At 36.2% G+C, this 21,572-nt stretch overlaps 1 protein-coding gene across 4 annotated transcripts; it reads left to right on the top strand.

Annotated features, from left to right (window-relative positions):
* The first annotated feature begins 995 nt into the window (after positions 1-995).
* On the top strand, positions 996-19,760 carry LOC124184835 (RING finger protein 44). 4 transcript variants are annotated; one of them, XM_046574946.1, is made up of 10 exons: positions 996-1,139; positions 8,413-8,734; positions 10,971-11,172; positions 11,418-11,505; positions 11,621-11,706; positions 11,957-12,556; positions 13,470-13,688; positions 14,161-14,444; positions 14,633-14,939; positions 15,071-19,760. In XM_046574946.1, the coding sequence occupies exons 2-10, from the start codon at positions 8,508-8,510 to the stop codon at positions 15,143-15,145; spliced, it is 2,088 nt and encodes a 695-aa protein (XP_046430902.1). In that variant the 5' UTR covers positions 996-1,139; positions 8,413-8,507; the 3' UTR covers positions 15,146-19,760. The 4 variants fall into 4 exon arrangements, with proteins under 4 accessions (XP_046430902.1, XP_046430900.1, XP_046430903.1 ...); XM_046574944.1 differs by having other exon boundaries at positions 11,612-11,706; XM_046574945.1 differs by lacking the exon at positions 996-1,139 and adding an exon at positions 3,192-3,342 and having other exon boundaries at positions 11,612-11,706.
* The last annotated feature ends 1,812 nt before the right edge of the window (positions 19,761-21,572 follow it).

Below are 21,572 nucleotides of genomic sequence, written 5' to 3'. Positions count from 1 at the left end.
GCCTTGCCGCTCGATCTTGTCGCTCATTTTTGGCGTTGAGTTCGTCATCAGGTATTGTAATGGAATTTCTTTTTAGGGGGATTTTTGCAAAACGTCCGAAGACTTAAAAATAATATCGACAAAATTTACACGCTTGACACTAGAACACTCGCTCTACTAACTGCGCAATACGGCGTATCAGGGTTGGGGGGAGTGGCAGGGGGGAGGGACTCTCGGAATCGCGAGAATCACCTTCGATTCGCGTTGTGCTACCTCTTGTCGGTTAGCTTCTTTGTCCTTGATAATCGTCCACACAGAGTTCGCCTCATTCGGCGATCTTCTAGCACCGCGCGTGATATACACCCTGAAAACTGACTAATTTTCACAGAGAGAGATTCTTCCGCAGCTGGAAATACAAGATGGCGATACGCTGTTTGTTTTTTTTTGTTTTCTTTTCTCTCTCCTCCTCCAAACACTAAACAGCCTTCCAGGTCGATCTTAATGCTTTTTCGAATTTCACCAAACCACTACGAGGTCTTTCCGTATCTATACTCTTAGATTATTCCGCACGGTGACACGCAAATGTGACAATAATCTCTATATACACTGATCAAATTATACTCCGGTTATCGTACGCCTGGTCCACTCTCTGACCGTACACATACACGCGCTCGCTACACCTCTCCTAGTGTTCTACTTCGCCTTTGTGACGAACTTCTGCCCTGCGTCACGGATTACCAGGCGGTAACCCCACTTTCTGGACCTATCGACGTCCTCCTGGCTCGACACGTGACGATTTCCAACGAATCGCGCGTCTCGACGTTCGATCAATTTCGTAAATCTCCGTCGTCGACAAAAAATCGCTTCTTTCCAAATACCCAATGGGATATTTAACGTCGAAGGAAGACCTTCGAGGTTTTTGAAATTTTCTGCGACGCAAAGATACTCCGAACTCTCTAGTGGTACCCCGAATAACTAAATAAATTAGCTTTGTTTATAACGATCCAGGATTTGACGGGTTTCGATTGGTCGACGGGCGACGGAGGCCGAACACGGCGACGCGAGCGACCCCGAGTGGGTAGTGGCGATTTGCAGCCATCACCAAATGACGGTTTCGCCCAGCGTTTCGACTATGACATCGCTCTGAAACCCGATAAAAGGTAGGATTTCACCCTGGTGCGATGAAATTTCTATCGTCTTTTCTGCTTCTGTAGATAATGCAAGCTTCTCTGGTGTTGGGCGTGATTTTTTCCTGCTGGTTAACTGCCTCCTTTGTCCGTTTTCATTGTATTTGTCCCCCAGTCTCTCCCCCTGATTTTGATAAGTGCTTGACAAATAGAGGATGTACACTCGGCTGAAAAAGTTTCGTCTCAACGATTACACAATGCTTCGTGTGAAATTAAAACCGTGCCTGCATCTGGACTCTCTTTCGCTTTTTATATCGTTACAACTGGTTTCAGTTTTTCGTACTTCGGCACTTGTTTATTTACGCATATAGATTTCAATCTTCGTATAATAGGTTATGTTCCCACTAAATTCTATGCGGGAGTCTCTCCTCTCCATGCATACGTGTATGTATACAAACCCAACACATACGTGCCTCCCCGAGTTTATTCTCCATGTGATCGGTTAAATGTCCAACCTTAGGGTACAAGATATGGGTTGAAAAAAAAGACTGGCGAAAGAAATCCGTTCGTGTTGCAACACCGAAGCAACTCGGATACCGCGTATCACGTAGCATTTTATTTCTTTCGAAAACTTGGCACTCGATTCACGATGTGAATATGCAAGATAGAGAGTACGGCTATTTAAATCTATTGAACGTAATGCTTTTGCATTGTTGTTCTAGTAGTGCTATTCAATTTAGAAAAAATAAAACACGAAGCACGCCCTCCCCACCCAGAAATAATTTTTCTAGGAATTCTTTGATATGCTGGAACGACTCAAAGATCATTTATATTTCTCCCAGTGTCAGCTGTTAATATTAATTCGCACGCTTTATACCTAGGCGGCGTAATTTTCTTCGACGTTCATAATTTTCAATGCCTTGCGAATCCCGTACATGTGATTAACACCCTACGAGTGACTGCAGCTCCATTCACTTCTGTTCTTTTTTTGTTTAGTAATCCCTGGATTTTCCGACGGTCGCACTAATCGCCGCAGTGCAATAGCTTCGAAACTATCGCACGTAACTAAAATGCACCCTACTAAAAAAGAATGTGTCACTATGATTTGTATATTTAAGTTCAGCTGTATTCCGATAGTTCACACAATTACGGTAAAATCTTTGACCATCTGTGCCAATAAATTTGAAGTAAAAATTCTGGCGAAATGTGAAGCTTTGCAAGTTGTTCGACGATTGCTCGTTATTATAAGTGCACCTTGACCGTAAACACATCGTACATAACAATACACGTACAATGCTCAACATTAATAGTAATAATTACGATAATAACGGTATTGGTAGAAGCGATAATAAAACAACCGCAGAGCGTCGATCAGTACGTTTATAGTATCGTCCAGTCTTAAAAATCTTCTCAAAAAAAAGTGTGCAACCTTTGGAAACATCGACTGTTACGAATGCATATTACAGCCATAACGTTCCTTTGTTGCATTGTAATACATATATGTGGATGACTGCATTGTCGTGAGTCATAAGTTGTTAAGCATTCACAGTGTAGCCTTAAGTGCAGAGTTTACCCTACGATCTCGAAGAGATAGCACACCCAGATGCCAGATTAGATGAGCACACCTATACGCACAAATGCATCGTGTATCGTCGCAAGCAGGCAGCCTAAAAACCCGTTAAATATTATCAATTCCGCGTATACCGTTAAACCCTTGGAGAGAAATTTTGGCGTCACGCTCCTGCCTTTTTCTTTTACACACATTCCGTCGTCTGTGGCCCCGTGGCTACGGCCATGGATATGGACTACGGCTTGCCGTCGGCGCTGGCTCCCTCGATCGCACGAGGGTTCTCGATCGGTGCCCATATATTTCTCTCCCTCCTTCCTTCTGCAGTTCCCTCGTTTATCCCCCTCTATCTCTCGCCCTCTTTGCCAGGCATTGCTCAAAATATTAAGCCCAATGGACGTGGGGTAAGGGCCCGTCTTGGGTCTGCGGACGCCCCTGACGCCCCACCCCCTTTCTCTCCCCCCTCCGCCCTACCGCCCACCCCCGGCCACTCCCCCTTCCTCGTCTAGCAGTCGTATTTCGTTTCAGTCGGCCGCGCGCTGCCCGTGGATGCGGGCCTGTGTGTCGTAGTTTCGTGTGGTATTATTTACGTTGTTTTATCATCATCGTCATCTTCTTCTCCGACCTTCCATACATCATGGCGCAGACGCGGGATTGCTTCGCTATACGGTACATCGTTTGTTTATTTACTTGTCTCGCATTTATTTATTTTTCATCATTTTTCCACATATTTTTTTTTTTTTTCTCTCTTAACCCGTATGGTAATGGCGAACGTACATACACACGAATAGGATATAGATAATGTGACTTGTAGAAGGCGGACTTGACTACTATACTAGCCGCTGCGCCAAGTGCGTATGGACGATGGAACCTCGTCGTGTGCTGCTTGGCGAGAAGGACTCGCCCGCAAATGTTTTGTCCGAATCGATATACACCTACACACCTATCTACGTTCGCGGAGAGTTAACCGTCGTATTCGTACATACGTATTTATCTACGTGTGCATGCACATGTATGATAACCAACGCACGCGATGCTGACATTGAAAAGTGTTGTTCGCCGGAAAAAGGGTTTCTTTTCACAACTACGAAACTCGATCTCGGTATAAGGATAAATTTATATACCCTACCTTGGTATTTCTATGCTCCCCGACGTACTTCTTATTCACCTTTTGTTTGTTTTCCGGCGTATATTTCGCTTCGGGGGCGAAACGTGTGCTTATCTCTAAACGTGTCCTCGTATACGTATCCGCGTCGATGTCACGCCTGATGAGTAAACAACGAATCTCTCGTTATAAACGAAGAAAGTTTCGTTCCCAATTTCGTAATCTTCATTCTCGGTTAATCACTCGGAGAAGGAAACTTCTTCTCATTTTATTCGAAGAATATACGTGAGAAATCGCAGGATGGGTAATAGAAACTTTTTCTTTTATACGTCACATTGTTTAAAAAAAAAAAAAATGGTAGATTACGTTATTTTCAACGGTATCACGTACATACAGTTATCCGCTTCGATGTTTTTCTTTCCTTCATATATATCATACACACGCATTCGGAATTATTATGATAAAATTTTTCCTCGTTTAATACTGCAAATAAAGTTGGGCCTTGCATGCGAAGCTGCATTGTCTAAATTATGCCTCCTCCCCACCCTTTTCGCACTGTAGTGCGGTTGTTTTAATAATTTTACGTTGCCGAACGCAATGGAAAGCAGCAACGGGTTTGCATCGACGTGCCGTACGTAGATACGCACGGTACCTACCTATAAAATATTGACCATGTGAATAAAGGTGTGTAAACAACGTTTCAGCTTATACATAGATAGTTTTTGCCGTTTCGTATCCGTCATTCTCTGCTATTATCGTTCTACAATTATTGATGATTCGAGTTTTTGAACTGAAAACTCCGCAATCGGTACAATAGAAAATTCACTTGGAAGTCGCCGCTGCTTTTATAACATTTGGACACTCCGAGGCTTGCAGTGTTGCAGGGGTACCGATGTCTAAGGTACCGTTTCTACGTGGGTACTTCCTGAAAAAACCAGGTGCCTTGACTCACCTATACGTGGATGGAGGAACACCTGCTCCTTCGGCGTATATTCATGCTTTAGAAATAAATTTTTCTTTTGAAAAAAATTGCTCCATTTCGTTCGCTCGAGATCTTTTCGTTGTACAACGTTTCGTAGTTTAACAACTGCCAGGCCAATTTATTTCACTTTCGTTGTACACACACACACACACACACGTGCGCGCACACATATATAGGTATAATGCACATGCCTAAACTATAAGGCACTTAATTATCGCAAAGCTTAAGTTTTCAAAATAATTAATGGATATTTAAAGTAATATCCCTACAATATTGTTTATTTCACGAACGTTTATATGCGTGAATATTATAGACATTTTTATTGGGGGGTTCGAACTTAAGAAACAACGATCAAAACTGATTTCTCTAGTGTTGTAAGTGCCGTACGACGAAATCTTGAATCGTCAAGGGATATCCCAATTCGGACCGTGTTCCGCGGTGAAAACGATTTCACTCAACCGCGCGGCGGACGAAATTCGTAAAAATCTCCTTTAGTTCCGAACGTTTATAGCGCAATACATTCATACCTACGACGGCTAGATTTATACCGAATGAATGTACTTATAGCCGTTGATTTTAACGCGCAACGAATGAATTTTCAAACGAAATTTTCACGTCACCAAAAAGTTACGTCAGATTTATATTCGACCAAATCGCACTTACGATTATAAGTTTATAAACATTTAATTTTATGTAATCCAGAGTTTAAACGTTTCACAAGTTTTGCAACCTTCGGATTCGATGAATTATTGCGAAGACTTTGCATTATACACCTCTACATTGGCGATTAATAATTGCTCCGATGGATCGTCTTATGCCGTCCATCTTCTATCTATTGAAATGTAAGAGAAATAAATACAGGTAAACAGTTAAACGGACAAAATCCGATGAATTACGTATTAATTAATCGTCCCGATTTTCTACTGCAGACTCATTTGATACGGTCAGTTGGTTTAAATGCCGAATTTATACGTTATGTTGCAAAGTTTCCCACAGAACTTGAGAGTCTCCTCTTCTTTTTGTCTTGCACTGCAAGTTTAAAGGTAAACTGGTTTCTCCTGACGGCCAAAGGGAGGTTGCTGTATCTGGCAAGAAGGAAAAGCAACGGGTCCCAAGCGTTTAATTGCTTTTTTACCAAACAAGCTGGCGATAGTTGTAGTTTGTTCTCGTATTATCAAGGCAATACGTTGTGCACATAACTACGTTCGTATACACCGTTACAGTGATACCACGTTTGTAACGATAAGAATAGGTCAGACGGTTGGAATATTTTCAAAACTTTTACGATATCCGCCAATTATTGTCTCATGAAGTTTCAGCCATCTATAAAAGGTGTTACGCATGTACGTGTACATTGTACTTAACTTGCGTGGGATGCCAAAGTCCGTACGTATAGGTATACAGTTAACCCCCACCCAATTCTCCGTTGAAGGCATAACATTAGTCATTTTAAAGGACGATCGACATTGTCTATATATATAGAATCTACATTGCGTTTTATAATCTAGATACGAGATGCGGTAGTTTACGAAACGTGGACATAAGGTGGTATCACCCTTCGCATTTGTTCTTCCTTCTCTGAATATGTAACACAATATGCCTATAATTATAATATGAAAGAGCTGAACTTTCGGTAGATATAATATTGACGAGACGCAATTTTCATCCTTTATATCTTTGCCTTGAATTTCATTTCCGCATACGTATACTATACTAAAATATCGTGTCTGCGCGAGGAGAAACAAAAAATGAACGAACACACCTCTTGTCACAAATTCTTTTATAAAATATCGCGAATCTTATTTCTATCATATATTAATACCGTACACCTACGTATAGTACCAGAATAGAGGTTTTTTTTTATTTTTTTTTTTTTTTTTTTTTTTTATTTGTCAGGAATTGAAAATTTTTTACTAAATTCAAACCTTAAGTTAAAGAAATTTGTCGACGTAGATTATTTGTCGACGATCTTGAGAAATTCGGAGTAATCTGTTTTTGTAAAGGATACAAGTTTATTTTTTACCATAATTCTGTGGACATGTTTTTTACTATAAGGCTAAAGATTTGCTTATAAAGCTGAATTCGCAAATGTAACTAGAGGTTGATTGAGTTGAGCTGAAATACTTTGCATATTACAATTAACGGGTGCACTGGTCAAAGATTTTTTCACACTATAACCTAAACAAGCAAATTCAGCGCAGTAGACATTATATCACGTAGACTGTTTCCAATCTTTTCGAAAATGCAAAATTTTGAGAATTTTTCACCAGGTTGCATGGCTTATTTATAGATTTAGCTTTCAAACCATTTCATGTCGGATATCATTTAATTATATATATGGATTTTTACGACTGACTTATTTTTCTTATTTCTAAATTGCAAATGGTGTTTTATTCAAACTAGTCACATTTGTAAAATTAGCAAAGTTCTCGGTGGTAGTCTTTTTAATGGGAATTTGTAGAAAGATTTTTGTATGTAGTATGCTTTTACTAATTTACAAGATATTCTTAAACTATTATCGCATGCATGAATAGATATTTACACATTTTGTAGTTAGATTAAATCGCTTTGTAAATTATTTAACTTTATTGGCTGTACACAAATTTGGTTGGTATAGTAGACGACAGTTCGATGTGTTTGGCAGTTTTATACAGTTTTATGTGTGGGTGGTATAAAATGATAGAACTATAACTAGTCTTCATAAACCTTAAAAAATTTGGTGAATATTTTTGGTTTATCAATGTATTCATGATCATTGAATTTTCAAAGCTTCTAATGAGAATGTTCTTGTATGTACTGATTTCGATATTGTGAAAGTTTATACAGCTTAGGATTTCCTTTCCCAAGGAAACTTATTTATCGCCTCTTTTTACCTAATTTATATAACAACCAAAACTGCGGGTTCTTAGACACGTTTTTAGAAGCTTGATTAACTGTAGATGGAACTAGCTCACCAATGGATGTGCTCTTTTAGTGTTCACTTATATAATTTTTTTTCAAAACCTCGTTCATTGTAAAAATACTCATCACCTTGTCAGGAATTTTTTTTCCCTCCTACATGGTCTATATCATAAACATGTCTCAATTCCCGGTTTAACTGAAAAAGAAAACGATAATCGGTAAATGTCATTTGGTAAACAGGTTTATACTTCACAATTACATAAAATGTTGCTCGTTATATAACTTTGTACAAAAAATAGTATGAAACGGTAGGATTCATTGGTTAAAATGAATGAATATCTTGTGCACATCTTGTTAGGCATTGCCGCATAAGTCGCCGATGAATATAGCCAAATATTTGTGAACTATACTCATGGTCGAAATATATTTCACTGGTGTGGAAATAGAAGTAAGAAATCTAATAGACTCTCTTGGTTCTTCATACTTTTGTACTGCAATATGTTTAATATAGCAACAATATATTGAGTAAACATTGTTATTTTGAAAAAAAAAATTTTGACCAAGAGTGAAAACAAGTTTACATTTAAATTCGCACACAAGAGCATTGTCTTTAGAAAGCTTGGTATACCTTTTCCCCGACCTTGTCTTAACAATGGTAGATAAATAAAAGTAAGAAAAGAAAAATGCAAAAAAAAAAAAAAAAATCAAAATCGTCTGGCTGTGGATAAAGCGAATTGAATCACCGTCTCAGGTTTGGCCATACCGACCGAGTCGTATATCAGATCTCAGCCAAACTCCAACTAAAGTCCTAAGACGCGAAGTCGTAGCCTCCGACGTTCGGAGCAAATGAACGTCCCTGGAAATCACCAGCACCGCAGTTTGGGCATGCCTGGGCGCTACAGGGGCGGAGTAGGGGGTGGGGTACCCCCGGGGGGCCATTCTCGGGGGTCTGCGCCCCACAACCGGGTCTGGCACAATCACAACCAGCACCCACAGCACGCTCACAATCAGCTTAACCAACAATACAAGGAATATCCCCACCGGCATCTTCAACCTCCGCGCTTCCATAATGGGTATAATGGAGATTTTTAAACAATAAAAGAAAAGACAGAAAAGAAAAGAAAAAACAAATCAAAAACAAAAAAAGAAACGAAAAAATTGGGCTGGATGTATGATCTGCATTATCTATGACTGTCCTGGGTCTCACGATGACGACAGTCATTTTTAACATGGTAAAAAAAAAACCATATCGGACGTTTGAACATTAACGCGGCGCAGAAACGGGAATTTATGCAATATCAGGATCTCAAGTGTCTTGATATATTTTTAATGGGTAATTAATTTCAACCGGATTCGACATGTAACGGCGCGATTTTTCCAATTTATTTATCCTCTTCTTGCCTGTATATTCTTTGCTACGAGGCACCGATGTAGATTGTCTAACTAAATTACAGCTTAGCAGCTGCCTGGCTTTGCGGTTAAAACAATGACGAACAAGTTTATTTGTTTATAACGTGAACTTCTGATGCATATATATCAACTATGTACTTGCTGTCTTTATTAGATAATTCGTTGTGCATAACTATTTTCAGTAAATTCTCAATTACCTTGATATAGAATGACGAAGCCAAGCTGGAACATATATGCTACGATAAACACCAACGAATGAACGGTATACTTATCGTATGAATTGTATCGAAGAGCTCATTCGTTGGCCATGTTCACTTATTGGCGAAATCATCCTATAAAGGAAACTGGTAGTCGGATGATAGTTGTCCTCGTAGCTGGCTTGACAATAGTTTCTTTCTTCCTTTTCTGACCCTCAATCACGATGTTAGATTTATTGTTAGTGAGAGTTTTTTTTAGGATTTATATAAATAAAGATTATATTCCAGATATTTTTAAAATTCGTGTCACCAAAATATCAGTTACTAAAAGCTTTTGTGTACATGTAAACGTGCTGAAATCAGAAGTCGAATGCGCGAAATTTAATGAACAGATTACGACTGTTTACTTGCACCTGCTACAGCTGTCTAATTTCAGCCAAATCGAAAATCCAATTATCAGTTTTTAAAATTAGTGGGTTTGTATGATAGAGTTCGGTCAGCTTAGATCAATTGTTGATTTTTGTGTGTATAAATTTTAGGTTGATGTTTCCGCATTCTGACCTTAGCCTCTTAAGTGTGGACTTCAATTTTTCTACCGTTACTGGCACATTGCAGAATAATTTTATTACACATAAAATTTCATTGTTTGAATTTCACGTAGTACACATTTATATTTGCATCCAGCCCAAAATTTATGTGAATCAAATTTCATCCAAATTTATAAAAAATAAAAAAATATTATTATGAATTACTCTTTTACCTGAAAAATCTTTGCTCCAAAAGTAATGAACTAGTAAAATGATTTACTTCAAAACAGTATTGAAAGACACATATTTATTACTTACGATATTCACCGCATCATAAAACTAGATCACAGCTTTTGGATTATTTATTCAAAATATTAACATGCATATTTATTACATCTAAATCATCATTGCCCGACTAAAAAGCGTATGTAATTTCCGTATATTGATTGGCTACGTACTTTGTAAATATGTTGTATATTACAAAGAATGAATTTTGCAACACTCATATTTCACATTCTTATTTATTGGTTTCTTGATCTCCAAAAGATCTTCGTTTTATGTAATGTAATATGTTATTATAGTTATCTTGTTTGGCATGTACCTTTACATAAAAGTTTTTTTGTGAAGTATATTTTTGGTTTATAAACTGTTTTTCACAGTGAGTACAATACGTAGAACTAATTGGTGGCGGTGGTGTAATTCAAACTTATCGGATGAAGTGCTGCAAAATTGGATCAGGCACCTCATGTTTGTTAACACATTTACTATTATTAAATTATATTCGTATAATTTACAATTTATTATTCTCTATTAAAAGCTCAATGTAAAGATTTTTGAATAAAGGTTATTCGGTCAATCATACCAATGCAGCTGATCGCACCTAACCAGAAGTTGACATATGAACTTTAATAGTACACTCAAGTAACTAAAGTGAGAAGATGTGACGAGATAAAATGCGACTACTTCATTGTACTTGGTTTCTCATTCTTATGGGTAAAACGGTCATCTTTTCCTCTTAGAGAAAGACTCAATTCGCATCATTACTGTTGTGTTTCAATGCCAAAGTTTTATCAATAGGTGTATAAAATGAAACTGTTTGTTAAAACTATATGATTTAACTTGTAAGTTGCGTTTAACAATTTTTATTAAATACCTGATTTATTTTCCATTCATAGAGATTGTCCAGGGGTCGCCACGTCATCAGGCCCGACAGGAAAAGAAGTTTCTTATCACGGCGCAGTTGGTGGATCGAGCGTTGGCTACAAGCCGCCTCCCCAGCATAGTCCGCAACCAAGAGGTCCACTACCCCTGTTTCCACAAGAGTCTGCAAGCCCTGCGACTCTTTCGCCTCCTTTGCATATTAATATCTGTGGTCAGGTAGGTATTGAGCGAGATAGGCCTGGTTTTGCAAATATTATTACAAATTCTGATTACCTTTTAATGAAAACATGCCTTGCACATAATAAAATTCTTTGACTAATGGTTTTTTTTTCCTATCGATGAAGCAGTACGTAATCATTGCAGTCTTATCGGTCGCTGCTGGTAGATGGGGTGAAATCATACCATCGTCTGCAGAGTAGACTATACAACTGGCATGCTAATAATAACTAATCGGATTTCAGGAGAATGCAATGCGAGGTCCTCTGATTAATTTGAGCCCAGGTCTAGGAGCCAGCAGTGTAGATATGGAGTATCGCAGAAATTCACAAGGTATTCAATATAATATATCTCGTGAATCGACATTCAAACCAATTGAAACTTCAGTATCGAAAGGTTTATATTCGATAAAACGAATGATTATTTTTTTCACCTACATGTTTAACAGCTACCAATCAGATGCCTTTAAGCCCCGTTCAGCTACAGCCTTCTCCTACCTATTACAGGCAATCCAGTCAGGATGATGGCCGAAAGGTTAGTGTTGTTAATGTACAATTAGATTATCATTTGAGATCATAAAAAAAAAAAAAAATGCAATAGGCAGATTGCAGTTCTAACGTTTGACCGCATCACACAATTTTCTACTTGCCATATTTCTTGTAAGAAATAAAGCCAATGTTATATGCGATTCATGTTAAGATATACCTAAAAAATTTCAATATCTTAACAAATATTCGTACCATTATGTAGGTGTATAATAAGACGCTCTCAATGAATTTCGTAGAGTGAATCTCCGTCGAGAAAACGACGCCGAATATCTCGGAATGGGACAGTATCCGGAATAGAAGTGCGGGAGGCTACGCCACCTGCTCCGACTCCACCCCTTCATACTCCTCCTGCACCGTGGGAACTCCCTGCCGCTGCACAGCGCAGATCACCGAGAAATCATATATCGACTCGTGGGAGTCCGCCAATTAGAAATCGATACCAACGTTATCCGGACTCATTTGCTCTGTCCTATCCTTTCCTTCACAATCCAGGAATCCACAACTCTCACCACAATATGCACAACACACATCATACTATCCACAATTCTCATCATAACATTCAGAATTCACATCATAACATTCATAACACTCATCACAATATCCATAATACTCATCAATCCCATCCACATCATCCTCCCGGTACCGCTCATCATCCCGCTCAGGGGGCAACTGGGCCGATGGTTGTCGAGGTGGGCCAAGTCGGTGTTTCGAGTCTCGGTGTCGCGGTCGGTGGAGAACCAATATGGCACCCACAGGCAACAGGATATAGAATTCCCTGTCAGCTCCATGGGATTTATACAACAACTGGTGCTCACGCATTTGCTCACACGTGTCAGGTAATAATTATGAATAATTTATAAATCGGGGAGGGTGCTTTGTTCTCAAGAATTTTTTAAAATTAATGCATGAATTGGTTGACGAATATACGAATTTTATTGATTCATATTTTAAAATTGAGATTTGTATGTAATTTTTTAGTAGTTTTTTTTCATCATTCGTAATTTTCTTTCTACGTCTCTTATTGAGAAAAAAAAAATTTTCCGTTTATCATTTGAATTTAATTTATGGTAATTAATTTTCTCTTAACCACTTTTTAATCAATTGGTCGAATAGAGGAAAATATATTTTTTGTAACTGTTTTCACACGATCCTTAGAAACATGAATATCAAATCAGTCATCAACATTCTCTATTAGAATGCAGGAAGTCGCGGTAATTTACGCATTGCACAGTTGTTCAGTGAAAAGGATAAGGGCTTGTGCTATAGCTTGCACCTGTTTTCTATAGTAAATTACTATGTGTACAAGCAGTTGATGCAATTATGCACCGGCATTTTGTGATCATAAGTTGAACGAAAACTTTTTATGCAGAAGAATAATTGATTGAAATTTTACTGCTGTGACAATACTATTATGTTTTAGTCAATTTTAGAAATGAGTTTGTATTTTGTTGATTGAAACACTAATCAGCGAGCAGCGTTGAAATACTTCTATTGGCTTTATTTTCAATATTATGTTATTTCATGGTAAATTTAATTTGAAACACCAACGATCTGTCCAGTCATTGTCGAAACTAGCACACAGGTACTCAGTTTCAAGTATACAAAAAATGAGCTACAACTTTCAATGACTAATAACTTTTCTACGCATAAGTAGACGTGCATTTTTCTTTTTACTAAATCATTAGAAAATGTAAACCCATGATTGACCTGATCTACATGCAGTATATGAATAATTCGATTTTTAACCAGGTGGCACACCATCATCATCATCACAATCACTACTCGGCAGCCCATCCAGGACATCCAGGACACCCAAGCCATGGCTTGGTTGGTTCTATAGTTGGTACCGCCACCAGAGGTTATCCTGCGCCAGCCGGTGGTCCTGTCACTGCGCTGCACCATCCTCATCCTCCCCCACCACCTGTCCATACTACTCACTATGCCACCCATCATCAGTTGTCACAACAGGTATGAACAGTCACGTTTTGCTTATGAGAAAATGTACTCACTTTCTACAGTTCAGACTAGATTAACAAAATATCGCTAAAGTGGTATTCAGTAAGACTTCCATTAATGGCTTACTTGCGGGAGATTACCTTGAAAATTCTGATTATCACATAAGCTTCGTGTGCATCTGATAATGAGACAAGATAAAATTTAAGAATGTTTCAAAGTCAATGTCAGTCACGTTCTAGGCGTGTTCAGAATATTTTTTGTTATTGAATGCTGAATATTGAGACACATCTCGCATTCCTTTGTGTGAAAGTCGAGCGAGATTTTGATTTGCAACAAGATACGTACACAATTTCATTGTCAATACGGGCATAATGAGTCCACGAATGAAAGTGTCGAAAATATCTCGCAAATTGCCTGCACACCACGTAAGAGGTTTTTTATGGTTTTTATTTAATCTTCTGAACAATTTCTTTCCATTTTTCAGCGAGAAGTGGAATTAGAGTTGATCGAGTCTCACCATCATCATCGCGTAGGTGGGACTGGTGGTCCACCATTATCTTTACCACATTCATTCTCACCGCCAGCTTTAGCTCAAGTTACTACGCCACCACCTATATTTTTGTCCGATACCCGAAGTAGTCAATTAGAAATGCTTCAATCAAGGACACGTCGACCAACTGCAAATGTCAGGAGACAGAGGCCTACACGGTGGCGCGGTACACCACCTCTACCACCATCGCCTTACCCGGGCTTATTACTACACTTCCTGTAAGTTTTCGTATTTATGGTGAGATGAATTGATAAAAAATTTCAAATCAATTGTGTTGATTATTCATTATCTTCTGTGTCCTAGCTGCAATTAGAATTTGTTTCACACAAATATTTTATAACTAAATCTACGAAGAATAATGACTATGTTATAATTTAAATTCTACATAACGTAACTTGTATTTCAGAGCAATGTTCAGCAATCCACCCTTGTCCCCATATAGTCAAGCTGAATTATCTTCTCCAGAGTCTACAGAAACTGAGAATTATGAGGCGCTGTTATCGTTGGCTGAAAGATTAGGAGAAGCCAAACCAAGAGGTTTGACTCGTGCAGAAGTAGAACAGCTGCCTTCGTATAAATTTAATGCAGAAACTCATCAGGGTGATCAAACTAACTGTGTTGTTTGTATGTGTGATTTCGAAGCGTTACAATCGCTTCGTGTACTACCTTGCTCACACGAGTTTCATGCCAGATGCATCGATAAGTGGCTCAAGGTAATTTTGCATACTTATCATTCAATACTATAGAAAGTGTGAAGGGTACAGACACTAATCAATTATCAATTCAGTAACTGTTTTATCTATGAATGCATCATACTGATAATGTGCTTATGTTCTGTTTGCAGTCAAATAGAACATGTCCCATTTGTCGTGGAGATGCCGGAGAATATTTTGGAACTGGAGGTGGCAACAGTGACTGACCTTCTGATTTGTAGGCCTGTTAATGCCGTAACCAAAATACAGCTTCACATGATCATTTTTCGTCTTCACCATTAAATATCGCAATGCTGATTTGCACCAATGTGTGTGGGTAAGCGCAACGTTTACCCTAATATTATTCAGTTATCGATAGAATTATTCTCATAGCAATAGCATATTTCATCTACGTGTGGTTCCCACAAATAGGAATACTCGTTCAAATTGCAATGATCTACTGAAAATTTGAAAATACACTTTGAGCATTGTAAATTAGAAGTGTGGTAAATATTCAATTTGTTCGACTTATTGTTGGCATAACAAGCTGATGTTAAAAATTCAACACAAATATGCCAATAAAATCACTACATATTTCCTTGTCATTACGTGTCCATGTAAATTAATCCTGTGTAACAGACAGATAAAAAAAAGCGAAAACACTGAAAATTATTTTGGTTTCGTTCCCCGTGTGGATTTTTTCAAATCTTCGTAAATAATGTGATGGTTTTTCGTCTAGTCTTTTAACCCAGAATATTTCATTCGAATCTCTGTATAAATACTTTGGACTTTCATATGCATTTGTCTCGATATATGATATTTGTGCTGTGTACTATAATAATTTAGAGTTTATTACATTTCACCGTTACGATTTTTTCTTCAAGTCACGGATGTAAAAAAAAATAAAATAAAAAATTTCTCAACACCGCATCCAAAAAAATAAAATAAAAATAATTGTATATATTCGTTGTCCATACTGAATTAAAAATTTTATAGAATTCCTGTTGGTTACTCAAAGTTTACAATGCTTTCAAGTGCGTTTTTCAATGCATCTAATTGCTTTTTTGAATAGTTGTAAATCATTGGACTTATAGTTTAAGTAATCGAACTTGCTACTTGCGAGCCGTTGATAAAAGTATGCATCGTTTTCTGCCCCCCTCATCATATATTGAAGATAGTGTTAAGTTGTTTATCGGGCATTTTCTTAAGACGATAACTTGATAATTCAACAGTTGTTCAAAATGTTTAAATTTGCAATTAACGTGGATTAAGTTACTGTTTCATCTAACGTTGTTTAATTACATATATAAAGATATGTATGTGTATATATTATTTGCTTTCCATTAATTGCTTAAGTTTTTAAACGCATCATTTGATATAAAATAATTTGTAAATATAAATCTTGGTTTCAACCTTTAACCAAATGTAGGTTTTAAGTTTTGCAATAAAAGCTATATTATTATATCAAGTCATTGGCTTTTAGTGTTTAACTAGCTACGGGGGTGAATATGTTCAATGCAATTTTTCGAATAAGTAATTAATATATATATATATAGCTTCATTGTTGTTTTATTTTATGATTGTTTATCAACGCAGTTGTTAATCGAGATAATAAACCTAATTCCTCGTCAAGGAACAAGTTCCATTATTAGAATACGATAAATATTCGCTGGTTTTCATTCATCTCACAACAAAACCCACGCAACTCAAATGTATGTACATACATATAGATGACAGTTCCAGATGCTAAAAAAATCTAAGCATTGTGTAGAATACTCAATGTACGGGCTTATTTAATATGATTTATTTTTTTGCGTTTCAAATTTTAGTTTTAAAACTAGTTGTGATATCAGCATAAACTGTAATGAATTTGGACACAATTCCGAAACCTTCTATTTCTGTATAAGTATCTTTATATACATGTATCTTAGAGTCTACGTGCATGGATTTTGTTGATGAAAAAAAAGCTCCTGCTGTATGAAACTTGCAAGCAATAGTTGACTACAAAAAAGAAGAGAAAAAGGTTAAAAAAAATTAAAAGTACCGCTTCTGTTTCCTGCATAACTACCTCTGAAGAATGAATGGAACAATGAATACTTTTTTATACACCGGTAAACAATAATCTTTATAATAAACCACCTAATTACAATGCCATGTTAATAATTAATTGGTTGATGAATTATCCATTAATTATTTTACATTATAAATGCTAATGCTAATATTAGCACGCTGTAGTAATCGATTAGCATTGGCTGGATGGAATGGTATGCAGAAGGTCTTGTTAAAAAAGGGTGCTTTTGCGATATTTTTTTTTCAGCCATTTATTGTTAATGATTTGAATGATAAGTTCATTTAATTGTTGGCGCGAAGAGAGAAAAAAAAATTCTTTTAGCTTTAAAAGCATGGGAAGTTTAAAAACTTCACTTTGGTTGCGTATAGTGATGTGGCCTCTTTAATGCTATTATGGCGAATTGAGGGTTCAGTCCTTGGCAGCCTGCAATATTGGCACCTCCTAGCAAACTTTAAGCCAGTGATATAATCTTCACCCCACAGAAGATACTTCTGGAGATAATCTACTGATTACACTTTATAGATCGATAATTTAGTTAGTTTGTTTATTCTTCTGCTACAATTAATGTCTTTCATACACATGTGGTAGTCGGTAACAGCGATTATATCTACTAAAAAATGTTGGTACTTTTTTTTTTTTGTTGTTTATTAATTGTAGGAAATTTGCATAGCACATAAAAATATTAGTTAGGAATATTTTCAATTACTTATAACTCTAAGAGTGATTCACAATGAAGTGCTGAGTATCATTAACCAAAATTGACAGGATGTTGATTATGGGAAAAGGGACAGATTCTCGTTGGAATTAGATCCGTTCAAAATGCGGAGCAAAAAATTTTCGTATTGTACACTTAAATTGTTTTCCATTCCTACACCTTAAAATTGATATGTCTATGCGTCAACTAGTTATTTGATATATTTTACTGATAATTAGCACTTATTTTTATTGTACGTACTATGAAGTTTACTTATATTCACATTTTCTATTGGAAATTGAACAACGTGCTTGCTCAAACCATTCCATTCCTGCCCCTTTTCTCACGTAGATTTAGATAAATAAGACAATTTGAAGAGCTGAATTTGTGTAGTTAGGCAATTATCGTTTTGTTAATCGATCGAATCTTTTACGTATAATTATGCATAATAATGGTAACATTAACATTATTATTGTGGTTGTTATTATTATTATTTAATGATAATGATAACAATAACGGTAAATTACAATAGCCAATAAATACTATTTGTCACTTCGATTTAATAACTACTTGTAATTAATGTTGTTTAAACTTGTTAACGTGTAGAGAATGGGTGTTGAGTAATTGCTTTTTCAATTTGCTTTGTATAGTTTTTTATTTTTTTCCTTTTTTTTCGATGTATACTAGGGGACAATTTTCGGTCGAGTTATACATAGATTATATACTATGCATATATAATTACTCGTATCAATAATTGGTTGGCTTTTCAACGCTCTTTCCGTTATTTTACGGTGTCCCTTCACCATGGTATAAAAAAGAAATTTTTGAAACAAAATCGTATATACGTAATTAATTGAACAAACAAAAAAGATTTACATCACAAATGCACACTAAATAATATTAGACACTTCGTGCAAATCGATTCAAATATCAATTTATGGTACAGAGATTCAAATATTCGCAGATACTGTTGGTCCTAGAAGTGTAAGAACACATATCATTTTGATTACGATACTGTTTATATACCTGTGTAATAGTTGAAGGAGAAATATTTCAAAATTAATTGAATTTTCTGGAACTAGTCCGTTATGTTTGCTGTTTATTGAAATAATTTGGCCTCAGAAAATATGTTTATTCGGCTTTCTTTCTATATATACAAATGAATACACAGGCGAACTTAAATAATCTGAAAATTATTATGTTTAATTAATTGTAAGGTGACCTGTGTTATATTTGGCTAGTTATTATGTTATGCTTGAGTTCAATAATTATACTTTCGATGGAGTGATGTGGGAAAATTAAGCCATCAAAATGAAGTGTATAAAGGAATTAAATATGCTGCAGTTTTTTTTTCGTTTTTTCTTTCATTTCGATACTCTTGCAGATGAGGTTAAGTAAAATTCTTCACATGGAATAGATACATTATTTTCACTCGAATATATTTGAGCAAGTTACATAATTACATAAACAAATTTCTGATTTCTATTTCGACAATAGAATATAGATTACCACTACCGTCTGATGATTTTTCATGATTTTCCACGATTTTCATGGTAGTAGACAACAATAAAAGCAAAGTACAATGCTTATACAACTAATTGTAAAAAAGTGCAAGTTAAACGTGTAACAATTGTGATTATTGTACGCAGGATGCCTATGATTGGGACAGCATAGCGGCCATATTCTAGAATTTTCATTGTAGTTTGATTTGGTGATGATTTACCCAAGCAAATAGTAAGACTTCTATTCAAAGAACATAGTTTTTTAACATCGGTGAAAATCTTACATTATTACAAACCTGCCCAATTAATGTTTAGCCACGAAGAAAAAAAAATATATATATATATATAAATATATATTTAATTTGTGTAACTATTATTGATGAATATATAATGATAATTGAATATTAATCGCTTGTGCAACACACACATCCACACACACATATATGCGTTATATATGTAATTACAAATAATTAACAATAATACTGCAGCAATGGAAGTGTAATTGTACAGACGCGAAAGACGATGCCAAACATTATATTATTATTAACTCTTATTATTAAACAAATTACACAAAGGTTTTTCTCATTTACTTTTTAATCGTTATTTTTACAAGTTGTCCTCACTGTTGTAAGTGGTTCTCGAAATTAGCGTTTTCACATACATTCATGTGTTTTACGTATGCACTTTGTTGCAGAATTTGACTAAGCCGAGAATTTACTTCTCCGTTCAGTTGGGTGATATATTATAATTTAAATTATGAAAGTCATCAACCGTCGCATAACTAAAATTGTTAAATTTAATTTGCGGACAGAATTGTGTAAATGATTTTTTTTTCGTATCAAATTTGATTTATGTAACGTATTATCCGAAAAATCTCAAAGTCTGAACTAACATCTACCGTCAACACTTTTTATTAGTTGCATTTGAAGTCCTCTATCTAACTATAACGGTATATCTCACTCTGTAACAGAAATTTATTCAAATTAACATTCAAATACGTTGCATACGTTACTTTAAAAAAATATGTTTAAATCTGTTCATAAATATACTTATCACACGCATTTATGAACAGATCCGGTGGAATACTTTTCTTTATTATGTTATACGGTCGATGTATGTAGCATAACATACGGGTAGTCACGCAGGAACTCTTTGTAACCGCTCGATGAGAGTGAAATATGCGGAAGAAATTATATTTCGAATGCTTAGAGGTAGCGAAAGCAAATTATTGTAGAAGTCTGCTTTAGAATTCTAAAGGTGAGCTGTCATTTGCGACTTCGTAATAGTAAACTATATATACGTTCATAAAATTTTCCTTCGAAAACAGCGTCACGGACTGTAAGCTCTGCAGCTTAAAAGTTTCGTTGAATGTTAACGTATGTACCCGTGACGTGGTACAAACGGAACAGCTCGAGAGTTTAATTGTACAGTTCCCTATGCGTTCCCACGCATAAATATACCTATAGGTACATGCATGCCTCTATCTTGATGCGGGCTGTATGAGGGTTTATTGTAAATTCATGCGGGGTGAGTCTTCTGAAACCCTTTTCACGTCGATGTTCGAGTATTTTCAATGCTATTCATTTTTAGCAATTAAAAGTTGCTTCGAGTTATGTATACGTAAATTACTGTCTTTTAGCGTAATGAGAGATTTTCGGGTAAAAGGCAATATTGGACAAAATTTTCATACCCACATTTTATTTCTTTAACGTAGAATTGCGACATTTATCGGGTTTAATGTTACGCCTAATGGTGTAGACTATTACGGCATGACATGGATGTTTTCATCCATGCTCTGGTGAGAAACAACTATTACTTTATACGTATATTCATATGATATATCTTATGATACTGAAAGATTCTTTGCAGTAGATTATAGACAAAAAATTTTATACTGCATTGTTATAATTATTACTCTGCTCGCTCAATTTCATCAATCCTCGTAGATTTAAATGTACTTGCGAGTATACTCTTCTCTTTCTCTGTCACTAGTTTTGTGTCCAATCTGTGATTTTGGGCTGGCTATCTTTAGCAGCGAGATAAAATAAAGAATGAAGAAAACAAACGGAAAAATAAGGAAGGTAAATACCATCGGTGGAAGTCCGCCAACGCATTTTTGAAATCTGTTCAAGAAATCCCGAAAGCTATTGAAAGCTCTTTCGCGCACATGCATTACAACGCAAATATTCGTGTAAATAACATTATTTCATAAATACTGCTGGTGTATCATAGCTTCGCTAATGCTAATATGCGTAAGAGTATAATTTTTGATTCGAGCCATTATGTATAATAAATGCATCATTGTTGAATCCTTGAAATAAGGTCAAAGACGCGTTTTACCTCGACTCGATTATCACACTAGTTAGAAATGAACGATATATTACTGC

This window comes from Neodiprion fabricii, chromosome 6 (assembly GCF_021155785.1).
Source record: "Neodiprion fabricii isolate iyNeoFabr1 chromosome 6, iyNeoFabr1.1, whole genome shotgun sequence".
Lineage (NCBI taxonomy): Eukaryota > Metazoa > Arthropoda > Insecta > Hymenoptera > Diprionidae > Neodiprion > Neodiprion fabricii.
This window is presented reverse-complemented; position numbering and strand designations above follow the sequence as displayed.